The 22,274-nt window shown below is 33.8% G+C and overlaps 2 protein-coding genes across 3 annotated transcripts in view; one reads left to right on the forward strand and one right to left on the reverse strand.

The window, feature by feature from the left end:
- Positions 1–1,945: 1,945 nt before the first annotated feature.
- Positions 1,946–19,336, reverse strand: LOC123527693 (EF-hand domain-containing protein D2-like). The gene is made up of 5 exons (XM_045307316.2): positions 19,203–19,336; positions 15,986–16,182; positions 13,528–13,675; positions 7,899–8,036; positions 1,946–5,997 (listed from the first exon to the last, which is right to left on the reverse strand). Exons 2-5 carry the CDS (start codon positions 16,147–16,149, stop codon positions 5,842–5,844), a joined length of 606 nt encoding a protein of 201 aa, XP_045163251.2. The 5' UTR covers positions 16,150–16,182; positions 19,203–19,336; the 3' UTR covers positions 1,946–5,841.
- Positions 19,277–22,274, forward strand: part of LOC123527692 (uncharacterized) — a 52,859-nt gene continuing 49,861 nt past the window's right edge. For both annotated transcript variants that reach the window (XM_045307309.2, XM_045307315.2), the window contains exon 1: positions 19,277–19,415. The gene's annotated coding sequence lies outside the window, so the exon portion shown is untranslated. The remainder of the gene's footprint in view (positions 19,416–22,274) is intronic.

A 22,274-nucleotide genomic window follows, 5' to 3' on the forward strand; every position in this document is an offset into this window, starting at 1 on the left:
TTCATGTTTAAAGGTCAAAATTCAAAGAAATAACCTTGCTGGCTAAACCTATAAAATTTCCCTAAAAACTAAATGATTTCACAGTATAACAAATTCTTTGTAAATTAATTGCACAACAGCTGCAACATCTGTACAACAAACATATTTTAGTAATCTTCACAATTCCAAATTATGTTTGCTCTCGTCTTCATAATTCCCAATCATGTTCGCTTTAGTTTTCCAAAATCTCAATCATAATTGCTCTAGATTGCTAAGTTTCCAATCATAATTGTACTAGATTTCCTAATTCCCAATAATGTTTGCTAGAGTCTTCCCAGTTCCCAATTATAATTACTCTAGACTTCCTAATCCCCAATCTTTCACTTGCTCTGGACTTCTCAGTTCCTAATCATAATTGTTCTTGTCTTCTGATTTCCAAATAATGTTTGCTCTTAAATCTTTCTCATGTTTGTTCTACAGAGGTTGCACAGTTATTGCTCAATGACATGCAAAGATGTTGTGTATGGTAATTACATATATTTTCCAACAAAACAATTATATACTCTGCATTTTAAATTCCTGGTCGAAATATAGGCTAGACAGAAATCAAATAAACTTAACAAAGGCCATGTGGATACAGTAACCCCTGAGAATTTTGTATCACCTTGTTTCATCTGTAAATACTGTACCTAAACAGTTTAAAACAATACTCCACGGCTATAAAATTAAGTTTAGAAACCAGTCTTGAAACTCTAACATTTGACTGGTTGTTTCTTGGCACAATTATAAAACTGACCAATGGCAATGTGGCATTTTTTGACTGGTCTCCAAACTCAGTTTTATAACCTTAAGACCAGGTTGTAAACATTTTTCTCACCTATGGGACAGGGTAATTCAAATACTATAGATTGGGATATATTCAGCATGGTTTTATTTTTGCTAGTACAGTCAAAATTCGCTCAAACTCGATGGGAAAACCGCACAAAATCTATTTGAGTTCTCAGTAGTTACAGCCATCAACCAATGTACATTACACAGGGACATTGCCCAGACCTGATGATGAGCTCAAGTGATGGGCAGTGCTCAAATTATCCAAGTTAAAGTGAACAAAGTTTGACTGTATTAGTGAATAGAGCAAAGCCCTAATTCAAAACAGTTGTGAATATTATGAATTAACTCCAGAAAAAAAAAAACAACCAGAAGGTACAAATTTTTGGCAATCCCAATATGTTTGTTATCTATCAAAAAGCAAAATAAAAGTGAAAATTTCCCAATCTACAGAAAACTACCAGCAATAGCAAAACTTGTCTCAATCAAGTTATCTCAGAATTGGTAACAGACTAATTTATGTTGCTACAACTTAATAGTCTGTCTGGCATTCTTTAGGCCTTATTCATGCTACAGTTCACTAGATCTATCACATACAGCATCAGTTAGCCATGGTTTTTTCAAATGATCCATCAAAGAATACATATTGACTGGTACCCAGCTGACTTCTCTGTACAATTCAGTATATATATTCTGACTGGTAACCAGTTGACTGCCCAGTAGGTGTACAATTCAGGATATATATTCTGACTGGTACCCAGCTGATTGTCCAGAATAACACAGAATATATATATATATTGACTGGTACCCAGCTGAAAAATATAAGAATCATCCATTATTACTTTTTGTCTGGGTTGGAATCTAAACATATCCCTTTACTGTAGAAAGCAATGTTAAATAACCCATCATTACATTTGTGGCACAGCATAAAACATTGTAGTTATCAATTGAGCCGTGACATGAGAAAATCAACATAGTGGGTTTGCGACCAGCATGGATCCAGACCAGCCTGCGCATCCGCGCAGTCTGGTCAGGATCCATGCTATTCGCTTTCAAATCCTATTACAATTAGAGCAACCGTTAGTGAACAGCATGGATCCTGACCAGACTGCGCAGATGGATCGCAGGCTGGTCTGGTCAGGATCCATGCTGGTCACAAAGCCACTATGTTGGTTTTCCCATGGCACGGCTCAATTATAAGCTGTCTCTATACAAATGAACATTTAAAAACATCCGCTGCAAAACTTACAAATTGATACATGTCTACAGTATTAAACAACATCAAAATCAACAACATATATCAAACCCAATGTAATTTATAAATGAAAACAAGCACCTTGCATGGTTTACAGAAGCTATTTTTAGACCATTCAGTAACTCAATTACAACATTGTCTATAATCAAACAGCTAAAATAACTACGTAACTAACACTGACCCTGGTTAAACTGATAAATATAAAAGTAACAAAACCTACTAAAATTTCTAAAATGACAAAAGAAGAGAAAGGATTACAAATTAAAAGTATTGCATAAATGTATATATATGGTATTACATTAACAATAACGGCAAGAAAATGTTAAAACAAATTTCTATACTACTAATAAATTTAATGAAAAAAAAAAGCAAAACAGAAATTAAAATCAGATCTTAGACATGAAAGTAACAGATTCATTTCAGTAAAAATGTATCAAAAAGCCACAGGTGTTTAACTTTATACCTTTGTTTATAAAATGAAAAAATATGTTATATCGTACTGTATCAAAGTGCACTTATACCAAACAAATCTTGACACATATTTTGGCTTACATTTATTCATTTACTTTCTATGTTTTTGTATGCAAAAACTGTGTCATGCTTTACAAACAAGTGTCCCCATTCAATTTGTTATATTTTTATTTCAAGCGTTTTGTCAATTATTTAAAGGCTTACACTAATTGAGGCTAAAGAACCCTAACACCTGTGCCCTGAACAAAATAAAGAAACAACAACATAATTAAGCCGCGCCATGAGAAAACCAACAAAGTGGCTTTGCGACCAGCATGGATCCAGACCAGCCTGCGCATCAGTGCAGTCTGGTCAGGATCCGTGCTGTTCGCTAATGGTTTCTCTGATTGCAATAGGCTTTGAAAGTGAACAGTCTGGATCCATACTGGTCGCAAAACACCTATAGTGTTTTCTCATTGCGCGGCTCATATTATCAGCTCTGAAGCAGATTCAATGACTGGATAATTGACTAGCATTAGCACTAAGACTACTGTAACTTTGAAATAACAATTGATGGATTAAATGGTAAAAACTTAACAAAACATCATATAATTCCTGTAAATAACACAGCTGCTATTATTCTGAACACATTTTTTAACAAGAAGTTGAAATCAAACTTAATGAATACTTATGGCACAGAGTAATTTGAATATATTAAGGTGAGAAATACTTTGAAAGGTGAAAATATTGGTGTCAGTGAAAGTGTACTGTAGTACTGTAAATAATACAAATTAACGCAATGATTTTGAGAGAAAATTATCAAAGTCGACGTGTGACCGAACTATAACAAGTGTAATGTGAAAGCATAATTGATAAAATACTTAACCATATATGAGCTTCTTTTACATATAGAAAAAGTCCGAAATTTCTAGTATACATGAGGCACAACTTCAGAAACTACTGATTTTATAGCCAATATTCAACTTATAAAACCACATATCAAATACATATAAAGTTTAAGAAGGTATGTTTTGTTTTGTTTTCTTTTGTGGAGAAAGTAACATTTTACAGTAACTGTTTATAAATGGTTTTTTACAATTGTATGAATACTGTGGTCGATTCTACCATAAGGCAACATTACAAATTCATAGGAATGACAATGTAATTCGATTTGTAAACATATATTATACACCTTACATATTCTAAACATATATGTGTGTGGAAAATGAAGTGTCAAAAAAATGTCCCTTATTAATAACCTTATGGAAGTTTCAGAAACAAGTAACATAATGACTCACACTGACTTATTTAACACTTATCCTGTAAACACACAAATGTACAGTTAATTCTAACTTGTTACTACCATGTAAATCAAGTACATAATGTGACAACCTTTTAGTCTTCAGAGCGATGTGCTCCGTCTAGGTTGCACCAAGATCTTCATGCTTCAATTCCACATGATCCATCAAATATGAGAAAAGTTTGATGAAAATCTTTTCATAACATTATAACTGACATACCCGGTAATTTGAAATCATGATATTATTTCTAACTATTATTTATTTCAATGTCACAATAATTAACACCCAATGCTTCATAACATCATACATGTGGAAGACAAGTGTTTAACCCTGAATTGAAAAATGTGTTTGCACGAAAGAAAAGAAGAACATATTATAGTCAATCACTGCAGCAGATTATTCTGCAAGAAATAAATGTAAATTTAGAATATGTTAGTTATGGTGTTAATATTTCATTCTTGCCTACCTTGAAGGTAGGACTGTCCAATCATGTGACAGGAATAGATAACCCTATGTTTCCTTAGAGATATACCATGTCTAGAATAGGGTGCACTAGAGTAACACCATTAGCACCGCTAGTATAATGACGTAATTAACTTTATATTTAATGCCCAGGAAAAAACCAAGATTTTCTTCAGTATATACAAATGTATACTATACAGAAATATCCCTAAGATGATTAATACTACAGACCACAATGAGAAATAGGCTTAAAAACTTATCCAAACTTTAGAAGTCTATAACTGAGACAACTATCGGTACTTTAAACAGTATCTTACAACTGCTGTAACTATAAAACCTTCACAATATTTTCTGCACACTTCAAAATTAATAATTACAATGCTTACATTATGTCAGCCTGATGTAACAAGATACCAATAATATCAGATAAGAAAAAAAAGTTTTAAAAAACATACATGAAGAGTTGAAAGTAAAAGCTGATATATCTGCTGCAGATTATTTTCCTGTTTATATATATTGAGATTCAGATATAATTATTGATCATACTTTAACTTTGAAAATCTTAGTTTTTTAAATCAATCATTAGTCATTTCACTGTTACCTGGAAAACTTGTATAAAGATGGAGGAAAACACTGAAAAAAAAAACAGATCTAAAGAAATCTCTCAATCCTAAATTTATATCATTATGGTGAGAAACTTTCGTAATAAGAAATTGCGAAATCAGTTTTTAAAGTATTATGACAAAAATATCATGTTGAGAAAGTTGTTGCTATTTTCTGCTGAAAAATAGCAATTGACATTTAAGATTTGGGGAAATTGTTTCTAGAGAGTAACTGTGCTTTGTTGTGAAGGACAATTATGCAAAACAATTCTTGTTAGGACATAATATTTTCAGAATTTTCAAGACCAAACTTTGTTGAAAACTTCAAGATGACCATTGACCAATAATTAAGAAACAGAAGTCATTTATTTACTTATAGAGCAATTATGTACATAAACAAAAAGATGATGTAAAATGGTGGGAATAATGTGCATGTGAAAAAAAGTAACTGTGAATATAGTTTGGTGAATATATTATTTAACAAGTGTTCAAATTAAAACACGGTTCATTCTGCAGAAAGAACAATAGGCTGAGATTATTAACTTGGATGAAATGTCTGTGTTAAATATTCAACGTAATACACATTCTATCTTTTTTTCTGCTATCAATTTTTACTTGCAAAAAAGAAGTGATTTTCCAAAATCATTTTTACAAAAAAAAAAATAAAAACCGTCTAGATACTGACAGGTCACTGACATCCTACCCAAGTTCTTGTTTCGAGTCAAAACTAGAAATGGCTTACAAATACCAATTCTCCACTTCCAACAGTAATTCTTAAAAAAGAACTATTATATTTTCAAAAATGAGAGAAAAATTTCTTACTCCCATTCAAGGTCTAAGGCAAGCACGTAAAAAGAAAGGCCTTAAATCCATATGATCAAAAAGCTCCCAAAGCTTTCAACTAGCCTTCACATAATTATATGTGTCAGAAATACATAGGATAAGTGATAAGTTCTGATATTATTCATGATTTTTGAGCTTCAGCTTGTTCCTTAAAGAAATTGGCCTTATTCTTGAACTCTGCTTTCCGTACTTTTGCCTCTGCTGCCTCCTTTTTCCTCTGTTCCTGTTCCTCTTTGATCTCCTCCTCAAACTTCTTGCCCGCTGTCTGAGCTTCAATCTGCAATGAAATTAATAGTTTGGACATTTTATACCACTTTCATCAATGGTAATTCTGTGTGTGTGTTCGGGTTTAACGCCTTTTTCAACAATTTTTCAGTCATATAAACGACGGTGTCTACTTGTAGCAGTGAGCACAATGGCCAACTTTATAGTGCTGCCTCACTGGAATATCACACCGTGGACACGTGGCATGATACCCCACCCAGTCACATTATACTGACACCGAGCTGACCAGTCCTAGCACTATCCTCTTAATGCTGAGCCCCAAGCGAGGAAGCTACTAGTATCATTTTTTACGTCTTTGGTATGACGCGGCAGGGGATCGAACCCTGAAACCTCCCGCACTCAAAGCGGACGCTCTACCACTAGGCTACTGAAGCGGTAAATGGTAATTCTGCTTTGGTCCATTTCTTTATGACTAGAACAGCTAGATTTAAAATTTTACCTTACAATTGCTAGATACTTACATATACATATACCTTACATATAAGAGAGTGGTATGATAGAGAACAGAAATCACAGGTTCAAAGCCAGATACCGGTAGTCACAATCACATTCTTGTGCTTCAAGATTCTTAGGACTTTGTTTCAAGATTTCTTAACATTCAACCATAAACAACTTTTTAAAACAAACAAACCTACTTTGGCTATCTGGCTACTGGCCACAAAGCTGCCACATCATTTTATGTAGACAGATGGCTGAACGGACGGTGTGAATTAGTACCACCTATGTAAATATGACTAAGAAAGATTTTCCATCATTTCTGTGTAGGCACCATTTTAAGCACTTTACTTGCATTTTTGGTAAACAAAAAGTCCTATACATAAGTCAGTTGAAAAAAAAGCTTTTTTGTAAGACTGGTTTTTGTCATCAGGTTGCAAAAAATATTCCTACAAAGTATAAAAACAATATTTTGAAAGGTGTAGAGCACCACAGAAACTGTTGTCAGAGAGACTGCTGTCAAGAACACTGCTGTCAAAGGCAACTTGTCACAGTTACAGAGTGAGACACTGTTTTCACAGACACTATTGTCATAAACACTGCAAAATAATGAAGTGGATCAACATTATCCATTGGTTATTTATAATGTTTTTTTCTCTCAATAATTATTTTTCAAAACTGTCATCTGCATTTTGTACCAAAGCTAGTGTATTAAACTTTAAAAGAGATTTAAAATGTCATCAAACTGAGAACTAGAGCTTTTAACCCTTAGCCTGCTGGCGGCAAGTGATTCTGCCTTTGCGACCAGTGCAGTCCAAGATCAGCCTGCATGTCCGTGCAGTCTGATCATGGTCTGCACTGTTTCCAATTCAGTCAGTATCTTTTTAGTAAGCATCCTATTAAACAGTTAACGGTACTGTCAAAATTGAAAGATGGACCAGTTCATTATAGAAATTCAGCATGATAAAGGTTTTAAATATGCCAATCCTATATTTGTGCTTTAACATCAAGTTCATAACATCATCAATATACATCAGTGCAGCAACATCTCCAGAGTTAAAGTTCAAGATTACAACACTGAACCATCAGTCTGCAGTGTTTTACTTTCAGTTTAGGGGAAATGGTGGCAGCTTCAAATGAAGTAAGGGATGTCACTAGAAAGTGAATGCTCTCCAAGTGGAGTGCCCTGATTCAATATAATACTTCCTGAAACTACACCAGCTGACACCAGTGATTAAAAATCAGCCTCATTCATACTTTCTTCCTAATCCTGAAAGCTGGTGTAAATTGGTGTGACATAACTTACGGTTATAAACTTAAAGAACACCAGTAATCTCATTAAGTTTTTATCGCAATACAAAACTTCATGTTCAGTTAAATGGATAAATCTTTCTGGGATAAAATTAGTCCTTTCCAAACTTAATATTTAAAGCAAATTATAAAACTTTTCAAACAAACCTTTGCAGTAAAGAAGTTTTTAGCCCCCTTTACTCCCTCTTTATCTACGTCAATCTCCGATACATTTCTGTACAACTCACACAGACCACTGTCCTCCTCCAACTCGCCTGCAGCAGCTTTACGGAATATCAACAAAAACTGAAATTAAAACAGCAACATTTTTTATGTCTAGTCTAGCATACATCTCTCAATTTACTGATATCTTATTACATATGATAGCACTTAAAAAAGTTAGTAAATATAAGAGTGAAGCTAAAGTGCCCGAAACAAGAGTGCCCTTGTTTGTAGCTTTGACCTTTGATATAAAAATCTGACTCTTGTGCACATTACAACCTTCACATCAAATTTAACATTTGTGTAAAGTTTCATTGGAATCTCTTCAACTGTTTAAAAGTTAAGTGTTTTGCACTGACAAACAAGTAGCTTATTGATGTACAATGTGACTCAAATTAACATTTGATTTCAGGAATCTGAAATTATAATTATAATTTGGTCATCCTGCTCTACAGGAAGCATTAATGGGAGTTATATTGCTTTCTTGTAACCAAATTATATGGGCGATCTCTCCATTCAGGAGAACATTAACCTTTAGCCTGCTGGCAGCATGTGATTCTGCCTTTGTGATCAATGCAGACCAAGATCAGCCTGCACAGCCATGGTCTGCACTGTTCACTACTCAGTCAGTAAAATTTCAGTCAACACCCCTTTGAATAATAAGTGGCACTGCCCAAATTGACCTTACGCCAGTGTTGATTGACAGGTTCCAACTGACCAATCAGATAACAGAACTGATAAGCCTTGTTGTTAGCCGCCATTTTGTCCGTCAAACTTAGTGCCGGACTCGCCAGTCAAAGAATATAAATACCACCGAAAAATCGTCCAAAATGGTAAAAAGGTGACGTTACGACACCTTTACAACAGACACAGGGAAGAGAGTGTAATACTAGAGCGTTTCCCTTTTCCAAATCCACTCTCAGACCTCGAATATTGTCAACGATGTATCAGGCTCTGTGGACGTCCTCAAGAATAGTTGATCTTAAAAATCTTATAAGAATGTTTAAAAGCAAAGCAATTCGACTTAGCACTCATTGTGTTATAACGTTTTAATTATTTCATTTAAATCAGTGTAAAATTCTATGAAAATTAACTTTCTTATTTAACAAAAGTGCCTAGTATTCTTTATTCAATAGTAAAAGTATTCCATCAGTTACCAGAGTAACTGGTATGTACTGATAAAACACAAATATTTGATGTTCTATATTATTTGAATGGTAACGTGTAAATAGTATGCCTTAATGTACCTGAAACATGATTTATGCATTTTTAAGGTTTACATCAATCTCCCACTGGTGTATGTTAAGTCATACCTGGGTGATAATACAACAAATAATAAACATGATAAAAAACTATGATTAATATAAGATTATTTTTAATGAGTCTAATCAATAATTTCCCAGGCGCTCAAAGTTTTGACTTAGCACTCGGCGTGTGCTTTCGTTCTAAATTTCATTTTAATAGACAGCGTAAACTTCGTCTAAAATTCCAGAAAAAATAGCATATTTCGTATAAGGAAGATATGTTCTTAAACAAAAAATTGTGCATTCATTCTGTATACTTTATAAAGAACTTTGGTAGGCTCAAACATTGTTTTAAGCTGCGATGCGCCGGTATAGTCTTGAAATATGAGTATGGACTATATCATCGCCTTGGACTATATCTTATTTATTTATCATTTACACGTTTTAATTCTAATAAGAGAACTTTCTTTACTTATACTTAAAACACATCATGTCCAAGTATTAGACATTAAATGCTATGTATCTGAATAATGTTGAACAATGATATGAGCATCTTAAATGAGTTCCGGTATTTCGAAATCCGACGTTTCTTAAATGACACAAGTGACACTTTTTACATGTAAATTGCCTTATTTAATTTATCTAATTATTTTGAAATAGGATTCAGAATCCACAGTCTGATTTCAACCTTAATTAATAAAAATCAATGTTCTAGTCTGCTTAATATAGTCATACCCTACATGATTTCCGGGAGATCGAAATTTGACGTTTCTATAATGAAAAAGAAACGGACAATTAAAAAAAACACAAAATCAGCTATAATGGTTTCAGAGATTTCCGTCTTTTTTACGTGTTTTCCGCTCGGCCCCCTGCCTTGTTTAGTTTTCCTCATACTCGGGTGCAGTTCCCGGCTTTTAACAACAATCTATCGTTGTTTTTTGTAGAATTTATGTTTCGCTACAGAACATCCACTTATTAACGATTGTGTTTTGTCTTTTCACTTTAGAAATACGTGTGAATTGAGCGTACGCCGAAATCAACTAGAATGTCCGGCAAAATATTTCTGCCGTCGCCATTTGATTCCTTTGTTTGTCGGGCCTAGCATGAATTGTTCCCCCTGAAAACTGGTAGGCGTGGCTACAGGCTGTCTGGCGTAAGGTCAACTGAATGATGGACCAGTCCATTTTAAAAATTTAGCAGGGTAAAGGTTAAAAAAGTAGACGCAGCTGCATTGTGTGAGTTTTGGCAATACCTACTGACTTCAAAAGCAAATTAATTTGTTATCTGTAAACTGTGGGGACATTCTTATTTCTTAACCCAAAATTTACATTATCTGTCAAAGGGCACAACTGACCAATTAGACTAGCCACTAGACTGATAATAACTATATTTCTATATTTATCCCTTTTTTATAAATTCAATTTCGTAGAGTCAAAAGCCAGTCTATTTTAGAGATTTTCACACAGGGCTGATGTTGAAATTATCAGTCTAGTACAATCCAAAATGCTCTCAGAGGGATGATTGGCACCTATGGCTATTAGATTAGATAATTTGGTACATCATGCTAGTGGTCAAGTGTTGTGCTGCTGATCATAAATCTGTTTACCTAACTGATTTTTAATGGTGATAGTTGAAGAACCATTCTCATCTAGAATAAACCATTTTGCTACTTTTGAAATCTTGATGGTTTATCTTGCAGATATATTTATTAACAATAATATGTTTATCTTATTTAAAGGATTATTCTAATCATTAAAATTCTGAAACTGAAGAATGGATTTTAAAAGTTTCTTACTGCATGTCATTGTCAAAAGCACATTTTAAAAGATATGTTGAGTTCAAGTTTATTCAAACGAAAAAGAAACTGCTCTGTATAATATGTGGCAAAAAAGAAGATTATGATCGCTACCATATAAAACTTTTCAAAGGTGTTAATAAAACCGAGACTTGTTGTCCCATTGGAAAGCCAGTAGATATAGACAAAATTTTGAGAAAACTGTACCAAAATTAAAAGAAATACAAGTGTCAGCATAAAATGATTTCTATTCAGTGACCAAGCACCCTACTGCAGTCACTGCAGCACCAAACAAAAAAGACGTTTTATTTTCTTAACAAAGATTGATATATAACAAAACTATAGAAGGTCAATGCATATATGAAAGGCTGGTGCACCATTCTTACTGCCAGATATCTAATGCTAATCGTTAAATACAATTTTCTTACTCTCATAATAAATGCGAAAATTTCAAATATTTAATGTTTATAATGCTGAAAGATAATGCTAATTGTCCATTGATTTTATGAAATAAAGATCTGCATCATGTTTTATGAGTCTGATTTGAAGCATGTTCTACCATGTCATGCCAGCATCGGACAATGCATGATAGCATTCAGCTTTGTATGGAGGGCCGGTTCGTCATGCTAATTGCCAAATGTCAATTTTAATGCTAAATACCAATAACTTCATGCTAAATACATATTATTTAATGCTAAATGCCATTTTTATTAAATTATATGTCATTTTGCAATTAGCATGGCGCACCGTCCTTCCACAGTATTGTTTTGCCATCGCATTTGACAATTATGACTCAATGTTTAAGATTTAGCATTTGGCATTAAATATTTTGCATTTGGCATGTGGCATTTTTTCAAATGAAAGGGCGGAGTTATAATGTTAACTCCTAATGTTATATATTTTATGCGAAATATCAAATGCTTACTTGTATTTAGAGTATTAAACATTTTTAACGTTAAAATGAAGTAGTTGCTAAATTGAACAAGCTTCCATGAATAAAACTGTACTATTATAAACTAAATAGCAAATAAAGTGGTCTAATAAGATGTGATAACCAGCGCTTAAAATTTCAAATAATGTTACTTTATAGTATACATAAGATTTTCAACCATCTCCAGTCCTCTCTACACTACGCGATTAATTGGAGAAATGCATGTACCTTATAAGAGATATATAACTAATTGTTAATATGTAGAGTTAGCTTTTCAAAACCAAAACACTTTGAAACCACATGTCTCTATTTAACATTATATTTTTCACAAATCAATTAATATTTTTTTTGAAACATTTGGCTCTGCTAATCTTTACTAAAGATTATACAAGTATGGGATTTTCTTGATTTGTATAGTAGTAGTTAACTAACTGGAGTTAACTTAAGAATATTATATAAGTTTGCAACATGCGAAACTTGCACAAATAAGAAACACAAGAATTACAAGCTTAAATGTATATCTAACTTTGAGACGTTTCTATCTGCAGAAATACCAATTTTGATGTAAAAAAATGTGCTTTCATGTATTTAAATATAGATTTTTAAAGCTAAAAATTCCTCAGAAAAGGCAGAGACCTTCTATTACTAATAGAATACAGGATAACAAGAAATGAAAGCATTCTGTCCGAATATTCTCAGAGCAAGATTGCAGATTTATGTGCCTGTACTTGTGTTTCACTGTCCTTCAATATGCATTATTCAGTCCCTGAACCTGGATATTCATTCATGCACCAAGATGTGATACCACTATATTATATGTGCATTCCGTCTATTAATGTTCAAGGTTTTAACAAAAATATCGCAAAAGCTAACTTTTTCCGCTACCAGTTCAGGGAAAAAACACATCTGTTCTACTCCTTTATTGTTCAATTACAGTTTAATTCCTTATAAGTTATGTCCATTCTATGACAAGCCATAGGAATATGTATTTTTCAGATTTTCCAATCTAACTGCAAGTACCAATGCAGAGAAATGAAAATTCATTTCTGATAAAATTTCAACTCAGCTGACCCCTGCAGCTACCAGATGGTCTCAATGAATTGCATAAACATGTGGCAGTAAACCACTGATCTCTATCAGTTAGGCTGTGGTCAGTTCTTGACATTGATTGATAACAAACCTAAAAAGAGGTTTGTGAATTTTCGGATTGTACTAGACTATGATATTGGACATAGGATATAGACTGGCTCAGTTCACTACATTCAATCATAAAAATGTAAAAAGATATATCATAGTCTAGGAGCTAGTCTACTGACCAATAAAACAGAAGGATTTATTTCCTTACATGAAAACTACTCAATACTGTACTCAAACAATTTTGTTCAGATCAGGAAAACTTCCTCATTTGTTTGTCAATATATTTATGCATTTAAGTTAAAATCTACGGTACATTGATGAAAAATAGTTGGAATTTTTACAGATGTAAACATGAACATAAAACACACTTGACTTAGTTGGATCTAGTTCAAGAATTAAAAAGAAGTATCTCCCAATAAACCCACATGCACTATGCCTGAAATTACTGATGCGAGGACAAAATATTACCTCCCGAAAGCTGATTTTTCCATCGTGATCCTCGTCAACTTCTTTGATCATTCCTTTAAGTGACAGGTGAGTTTGTGGAGCCTTCAACTGCTCCATCATGTACTTCAGCTCTTCAAAGTCAATAAATTTATCACCACTTGTATCATACCTGAAAATGATTTGCAGATCATAATGCTACTTTTTAAATACTGTAAAAACAGAAATTTTTGAGAGGATTACATTTTCACTATATTCGTGAGGCCCTACATCTCGTGAAAATTAATCCTCGCGTAAATATTCACCATTAGTATTTATATAAATAATTAATATTTAAGTAGGATACCATTTTTACAATTTTGCAAGTATTAAACCTCGCAAACAGTACTCAAAATTTCAAGTTCACGAAATTTTGACCCAGCCAAAATATGTGCTTTTACAGTAAGTATGAAATAGACTGCATCCTGTTAAAACATTTCGCAGCATTCAAAGAAAGTTACCCTGGCTGATCTATGAAACTAATTGGTTCATATTTATTCTTTTGAAAAGTGGACAGAGTGGTCAAATGGTAACACCGAGTCTGTCCGACTACACCTTGCACTCTAAAGACCCTGGGGTACTTCTGGAACTGGAGTGTCTTCTGTATATTACACTATCTGCCAACTAAAACTATAAACTTAACAGTCTTGTAAAGGAGTCCTCCATATAGATTACCAGTGGTAACTAAAAATAAACATTTATTCTATTGCTTACAAGTGTGATGTGACTTTTTATGTCGCTGTCACCAAAATGTTTCTTTATCAATGAACAAGATCTTATTTGGTGGTCACAACTGACATAAACTGAATATTTTTAATCAGAAATTGGCATCTTTGGACAGAAATTGTATTTAAAATCAATATAATCAAAGAAGTATAAAATACACAGAATGGCAACAGGAGATAATCTTGCGTATGCTCGTGTCACCGCATTATCTTATTGAAGCATTTTCTGACTTGATCACTCATGATCATATCAACAGACGCTTATTAAAGTATTACACTGGCGATACGGCTGGCATGCAGTAAACCGAATCTGGTCCAATTTTTGAACGACAACTGTTATTTTCTCAGATGAAATTCAATTATAAATTCATTTCTTCCCCGTATAGATAATACTAATAACATTAAAAAAAAAAACACCATTATCATAAATATAAACAAATGATCTGATAGTAAGTGTTTAACGAAACAAATTTTTATCCTTCTGCTTATCCGGTTAAACGAGATCTCATTCAATTCCAATGTGATGTTGGCGAGATTTACTCTATAAGCCTATCTCCTGGATTTTCAACTGAAATCTCCTGGAAAATTGTCTACGGAACTTGACATGTATGCAATGAACAAATACAATTTGAAACAAGAGCGCCGCCAAGCGGGGCAATATACACCCGAAGGCTTACATCATAGGATTGGAGCAAAATTTTAAGAACTTGACTGTTGTAGCCCCAAAGAACTGGAACAACAAAAGGAAAACTTCAAAAAACAAATCTAAGTCCACAAAAAAAAAAATCAAAGTCTACAAAAAAATCCTTATCAGGTATAGGTATGTAAAAATACACCTTAAAATTGGAGGTACCATCCATGTTGTACCACAGAAAAGTGGTCTCGGTTTTTCCCTACGGCCAATAATAAAAAAGTTTCTAAATAAGCTATTTATAGTAACATAAAAGGGAAGTAATTCAAAAAAAAAAATTATTGTAATTACAAAAAAGAGATCTGCCAAATAAAAACAAGACCACTGCAATGCAGAGCAATATACACAAAGCAAAGTCATATATGACCTTTGACCCTTAAGTGTGGCCTTGACCTTGAAGCGAGTCATCCGGAACATGCGCTCTGCACGTCGTCTTGGTGTGGTGAACATTTGTGTCAAGTTTATTTGAAATCCTTCAAGGGGTTCAAGAGATACAGAGTGGACACGAAACAAACTATTATGACCTTTGACTCCTAAGTGTGACCTTGACCTTGAAGTGAGACATCCAAAACATGCAGTCTGCACATCGTCTCGGTGTGGTGAACATTTGTGTAAAGTTTCCTTGAAATCCTTCAAGGGGTTCAAGAGTTACAGAGCGGACACGAAATTGCTAACGGACAGACGGACACCAGCGTCATAACATAGTACGTCCCTTCGGGCGTATAAAAAGACCTCCTGGAGTTAAAAAAAAACAGAAATCTGTCATCCACCCATGCATCCCATAATATCCATAGAGTATCATCTGCTCATATTTCACAAATTTAAAGCTATTTGCATCACCCTAATGTACTCTCCACTGAGTCATGAGAAAAAAATGAGACTTTGCGATAACCTTTAGACTCTTTTCTATGTCTGTTTTAATTATTTGATCTTGAATTTGAAAACTGCCACATATGCAAAGCAGGACACCCAAAATGGGACAACAATTTAACAACTTAAATAACTTTTTGATACAAGTACATCTTACTTTTTAAAAGTTTTTTGGAAATCTTGTATTTGTTTACGCGAAAACTCCTTGAATTCTGTGTAAGGGTTGAACACAGTACTTTGTGGGGAAAGACTTCCTTCTTCAACTCCTTCATTAATGTTGCATCTCCTTTCTAACTTTTTTGATAGTTCATCTGTTGCCATATTTGGTAGCTCTCTAACTTCGCTAAAACGTCGCTGTAATAGAAATAGAATATGAAATTAACTATCTATCTATCTATCTATCTTCCATATAGTCAAACCCCTGCTGGGGACCTAGACTTTGCGCGTCAACTAGCAAGAATGTTAAAATGAGTAAAAAAGTAGTAGTAAAAAGAAAGAAGGAAAATGGTTAAAAACAGGTTAAAAATAGGGCAGGTGTATTTAAGGTAAGATGTGCTCAATCTGGCTTACAGCCTGACTGAACACTGGCCCATACGAGTTGACAACATCTGAGGGCAAGGCATTCCAATGATATACTGTTCTTGGGAAGAATGAAAATTTATGATAGTTGGATGAGGGTGAAACTTGAACGAATGCCTGGGAATGAGTGGTTCTGGTTCTGGAAGATCTAGTGTTGGGTGTTAGGTAGTCCGGTAGTGGGATGGCGACCTGGTTATGCAAGATGTTATAAAACATAACCAGGCGCTGGTCAATGCGACGGAGTGCAAGGCGTCGCCAATAGCACACTCCCGTATGTAAGGATCTGTGACGTCACCGATAAGGTCTGCTATCTAAAAATAGCACAGGACTCAATTTGCGGACAAACAATCAGTGATTCATTGTACAATAGCATAAGTAAACCATAGATTTTGCATTTTATTCGTTATTTTTGATCAGGTTTCTAGCCTACACATCGCAAACAAATGATTTTTCCACTTTCAATTTCAATAAACTAGCCGAGAAACTATTTTTTTATATCCATGTTAAAAATATCATACCACTTTTTCTTCAATGTATGAAAGGACGATGTTAATGAATGGATGATGTTATTATGTTATTCTGTTCATTTTGTGACACTTTCAGTTCTAAAAAAGAATATTTAGAAAAAAATAAAACAACTCGAGAAAAAATGTATTGGTGCCAAATGGAAAGCGTTAATATTTAAAACAAAAATGTATTTACAGAACAGAAAAAATCAAAGTTGTTCTTCTTGGTTACCGTCATACATTAAAAGTATATTTTTGTAAAACAAAATCTTCCATAAGTGTTTATAAATTTAAAAGATCCACTTGGGAATGTAAAAAGAAATCTTATGATCGCATAATTTAAATTTATTGAAATTTCGAAATATGATAACAACATGTATATTTTAAAGTAAACTGTCATACACATTGTTATTTTCTGCCACATATCTAGTTATTCATTGAAACAATTAACACCTCTGTGATATACATATGTTGTGTTTTATTACAAATGACCTCTTAGTGTGACATGTAGATATCTGACTTTTGGTAGTAATATTTAGATGTTATATAATAAAACATGTTGCTTATCTAATGCAACCCCATTATTTTTTACCAAACCATGCATATATGTATTTTAATAAGGAAATGTTTGATGGACACTGACCACAGCTGACATCCGGGATCCTCATCAAGTTTGTGTCTTGTGTTGTGTGAATCAGTTGTTTAAAAATGAAATACATGTAGTTATTGTAGTTATGATTTTAATTGTACTGATACATTCTTTGAACGTCATGAATCAAAATGATTTAGCATTAAAAGTTTTAACCACACGTGCCCTATGGTGTGTTTCATTCGAAAATATTGTATTTTTTTATTAAGACTGTAGACCGTTCTTCTGATGCAAAATTTTAATAGTATTATTGCAGAATATATATTGAGTAATTTGCATGCAACGTGCTTTTAAACAGTGCTCCTTTTGTTTGCTTAGTCGGCCCGTTTCGAATTGCTTTGTTAAAATTATTTGTCTGTATATTTGGTATTTTTCTTACATTTCCAATATATTTCTTTAATTAGTTATTTTTTTCTCTTTTATTTATTCTGTTAACACGTGCGACAATTTTATACAGGTGGCATGTTACTTTTTTAATTCCCTTCGAAGTTTACTGAGATAGTTAATGATTCGTTATATACAGAAAACGCTCCCTTGTCCGCATTGCGCGCATTGCATTATGGTATAACTACTGTATGTTCTATTAATAGAACACGGGAGTGTGCTATTTAGGGAAGTCAGCATGTTGTCTACACTTGATGTACGGCCGTAATCGCGCTTGGCCCAGCGTGCAGCCCTGCGCTGCAGACTCAAGCTGGTCAATAAGAGTTTCAGGGTGGGGGGACCACACAGTGGAACTGTACTCCAGCTGGGGCCGTACAAGTGTTTTGTATGCATGTGATTTTAACCCTTCTGAGTGCACTTTGATGTTACGTCTTAGGAAACCCAATGTTTGATTTGCTTTTTTGGTGATGTTGTCAATGTGGTCATTCCATGTAAGGTTGTGTGATATAGTTATGCCAAGGTATTTTGCAGATGGTACTGTTTGTAAGATGGTTTTGTGTAAAAGGTACTGTGTTGGTATAGGTGTTTTACGCTTAGTGATCTGTATTACTTGGCATTTAGACGGATTGAATTTCATGTCCCATTTGTTTCCCAGAATTCCAGTTGCTGTAAGTCTTGCTGTAGTAGACTTGAATGGGAAGAGACAGTCTGAGAAAGGTAGATGGCCGTGTCATCGGCAAAGAGTCGAACTTTAGAGTGTTTAACAAAGTCAGGTAGATCGTTGATATAGATAAGAAATAAGAGAGGCCCGAGGACCGAACCCTGGGGAACTCCTGAGGTGACTGGTATGGTGCCTGATGTGGACCCGTTAACTACCACTGACTGTGACCTGTTATCAAGGAAAGCTTTAATCCATTTAAGAGTATGACCCCTTACACCATAGAAATGCAGCTTGTAGAGTAGTTTTTCATGGTTGACCATATCGAACGCCTTTGAAAAGTCAAGGAGTATGAGGTCAACTTGACTTTTCAGGTTCAAGAATTGAAGGATATCTTCTACTAACATTAGTAACTGTGTTTGACAAGACCTCTTTTCTCGGAAACCATGCTGCAATTCATAGAACATATTGTTCTTTGTGAAGTGTTTTGTTATGCTAGATACAATGTGTTCCAGGGTTTTACACAAGATACACTTTCGATTAATAAATATTCTAAGAAATGACAAAAATTGTGAAAATGATTAAAAAATGTACATACGTTTCTGATTTCCTGGTTTGTTGGGAATTCCCATATCACGTGACAAATTATCGGCTGGGTAAATCGTGAAGGGTCGGGTTTTTCCGTAAGCCGTGACTATCCCGGAAGTAAGTTGGAGAAACACCTGCATCACGTGATACTATTGTTAAAAGCCGTGGGAATTACAAAGATGTTTTTGGGGGAAAACGCCGTATTTAAATTGATATTTCGAGTGTAAGTGGTAGTTAAATTTCTCTAAAGCACTATAGTTGCGTACTTATGTAAATTAAATCATATGACATTTATCATTTTGTTATTTATCGAAGTTAATTTTGATTAGGTCTCTGATAACACGATTCGTCCTTACACTGTTTCGTACTATACATACATGTAATTTCCAAAACTAAGAATTTTCTGGTGATTTAAACCTATGTACGTACAGTAAACGATTAACGTTTACCGCGACTACATGGGCATAAAATACTCGCAAGGGTGTCATGCAGTATTTATAGATAGATTGTGACAGGAAAGGCCGTACCGGCGACAGTAACCATCAAAACAAATCAACACCCTTTTCAATATTTACAAATTTATTTACATAAGATGATTATTAACAATGAATAGATATGAAAAGAAAAAAAACTGATTATAAGAAAGAGAAAAAAAAGAAAGTTCAGTATCTCTAGATACAAAAGTTCTTATAGTCCATTCTAATCTGACGTGACACAGGTCTTTAATGTAATTGTGAACTTTAAGTAGCACAAACAAAACATATCTCAAAATCCAGTCCTTTTAAACCGTGAATACGTTGATTCTGTATTGGCTCCCTATGGTGGTAGGTGATTGCATCCCTGAGCTGACTTCAGAGGATAACAAAAATCATCGTCTTTGCGGTTTACGGCACAACCATGGGACGAAAGCTCTGCGCTGGGAATATCACATCCAGGCGAGTGAAGACAAGTGAACCTCGGGCATTGTACTTCCGGGTTATGACATCACCAGGAAAAATCGTCTGGCGGAAGAAGCTAAAATATATAACATATGGTAAGCACCATAGCAAAACAAATAAGTCAGGGCATAAAACTGCTCCTTTGGGTACACCATACCTCCGTAGGCTCCCATAAATAGTACGTGCTACTTATACAAAACATATGTGCTACTAAGTTCATACGTCACATGATTAAAATACGTCACTTATTACTTCCATTATTACAAAGATTACTTACTTAAAAGACTAAAGTTAAAGTATGAAAAAGATATGAAAAGTATATGATGAAACATTATAGATACGGATATGATAAACTGCAGCTATTATTTACAACTACAAATTAACAAAATTCAATATAAATCAAACGTTATATGATAGTTGGCATCCATATAATATCAAATGCCATACACTAAAACGGACATTGTATGTGTATGCAATAGACTGTCACACAATTTCATATTACAATAATATATACATGGTACTAGACTTGCCATATAGATTTATACATAACAATACAATGCAGTAATGGCGTTCCATAATTAACAAAATGTTTGACATAAGTTTTTGAAACAAAGTACTTTATAAATATCATGTTACAAATTTCAGTACAAATCTAACATCTTATATAAACGAAACGTTTAGACTCCTCTTTCGAAATAATTTACAAAAGTCTGAAAAATTTAATAAATCATCCTGACATACCGAAACTAGCCAAAATCATGTGCCGAAAAGTAAATGTTACAGAATTCTGTAGAATGCACAAAAATTTACCAAATAAAAATCGTAATGCAAAAATCATACAAAATCTAACAAATAAATTTCTTACCTCGATCGAGCATAAGTTTCTAGCAAGAAAATAATTCAGACATAGATTCGTCTATAAAGTCGGAATGTGGTGTGCGCAAGGCATATCTAGTCCAGTCTATTTAAAGGATAATGTCCCGCCAAATACTAAATTTCATGGGATTCACGGTTAAGCCGTGAGCTCCGACTATTGTCATTTTCACGGGATTCACGATATAGCCGGGAAATCTAACTACTTTGGCGCGAATTTAAATTGACAATTTGAGGCCCATTATAGTGGTTTTGGGGATAAAAACATAAATTACTGAAGTTTATAAAATATCAACTTTCTTATTACTGAACAGAATTTAATGAAATTTACATGGAAATTTAAGTTATGAAATACAGAAAAATATGAGAGGTATTTCATGCGTGAAATCTGACATTTACCTCAATAACTCAAAAATTTACAAAAAGATGATGCAATACCTGCATTTACACTACAGATAAAATAAGGCCCGTATGTCAATTTGTGACATAGATAGATAGATATGCACAAGTGATAAAACCAATAACTTTACATGAATGTGTCCTTATCCTCCTTTAATTTTTAGGGACGGGTCAATCGGCACAACGGTCTTGCTGATTATTTTTCTTATTTGCACAGCGATCGTGCCAATTAATATTCTTATCCGTACAACAGATGTTTTGGTAGGGTTTCTATTTTTAGCATATCAAAGGTAGAGTCTATATCGTAGTTAAAAAGTAGCTAAGACATTAAATCAATAGACATTGCTTGAAATTAAAAATAAAGTGTTCCTTGATAAATCACATAGCGGTACCCATTTGGTTTTTCTTACTAAGCTCAAAACTTGTGATGGACCCAGATTAATGCTTTTTTTGATACAATTGTCAAATTTTCATCAGTTAAATATATATGTGAAATTCAAAGTTGGCACTGAAGTCGATATTACAACAAAATATGCATACAAGTAAGGACTGCCACATTTGCAATCTTGCCTACGTATATTTCAAATGCCGAGATTGAGTAGAGATAAACGCTGTAACGCACGGTACGGTCCTCTGAAAACGTGTGTGTACATTGCAAAGTTTACTAGTGATTGATAAACATACCCCCGTTTGAGAGATACTACAGACTAGTGATATTATGAAGATTAAATGAGTTTCTTTGGGATTAAGCCATTCAAACATGAAAAATTTAGCTTTTTTTTTTAAACACCTCCTACACAGTCATTACCAATATTTTACTCAGAAAAATCGTCCCCTGCATTCATTTCATGATTTTTGGATAACCCGATTTT

The sequence above is a fragment of the Mercenaria mercenaria genome, chromosome 14 (assembly GCF_021730395.1).
Source record: "Mercenaria mercenaria strain notata chromosome 14, MADL_Memer_1, whole genome shotgun sequence".
In the NCBI taxonomy this organism is placed as follows: Eukaryota; Metazoa; Mollusca; class Bivalvia; order Venerida; family Veneridae; genus Mercenaria; species Mercenaria mercenaria.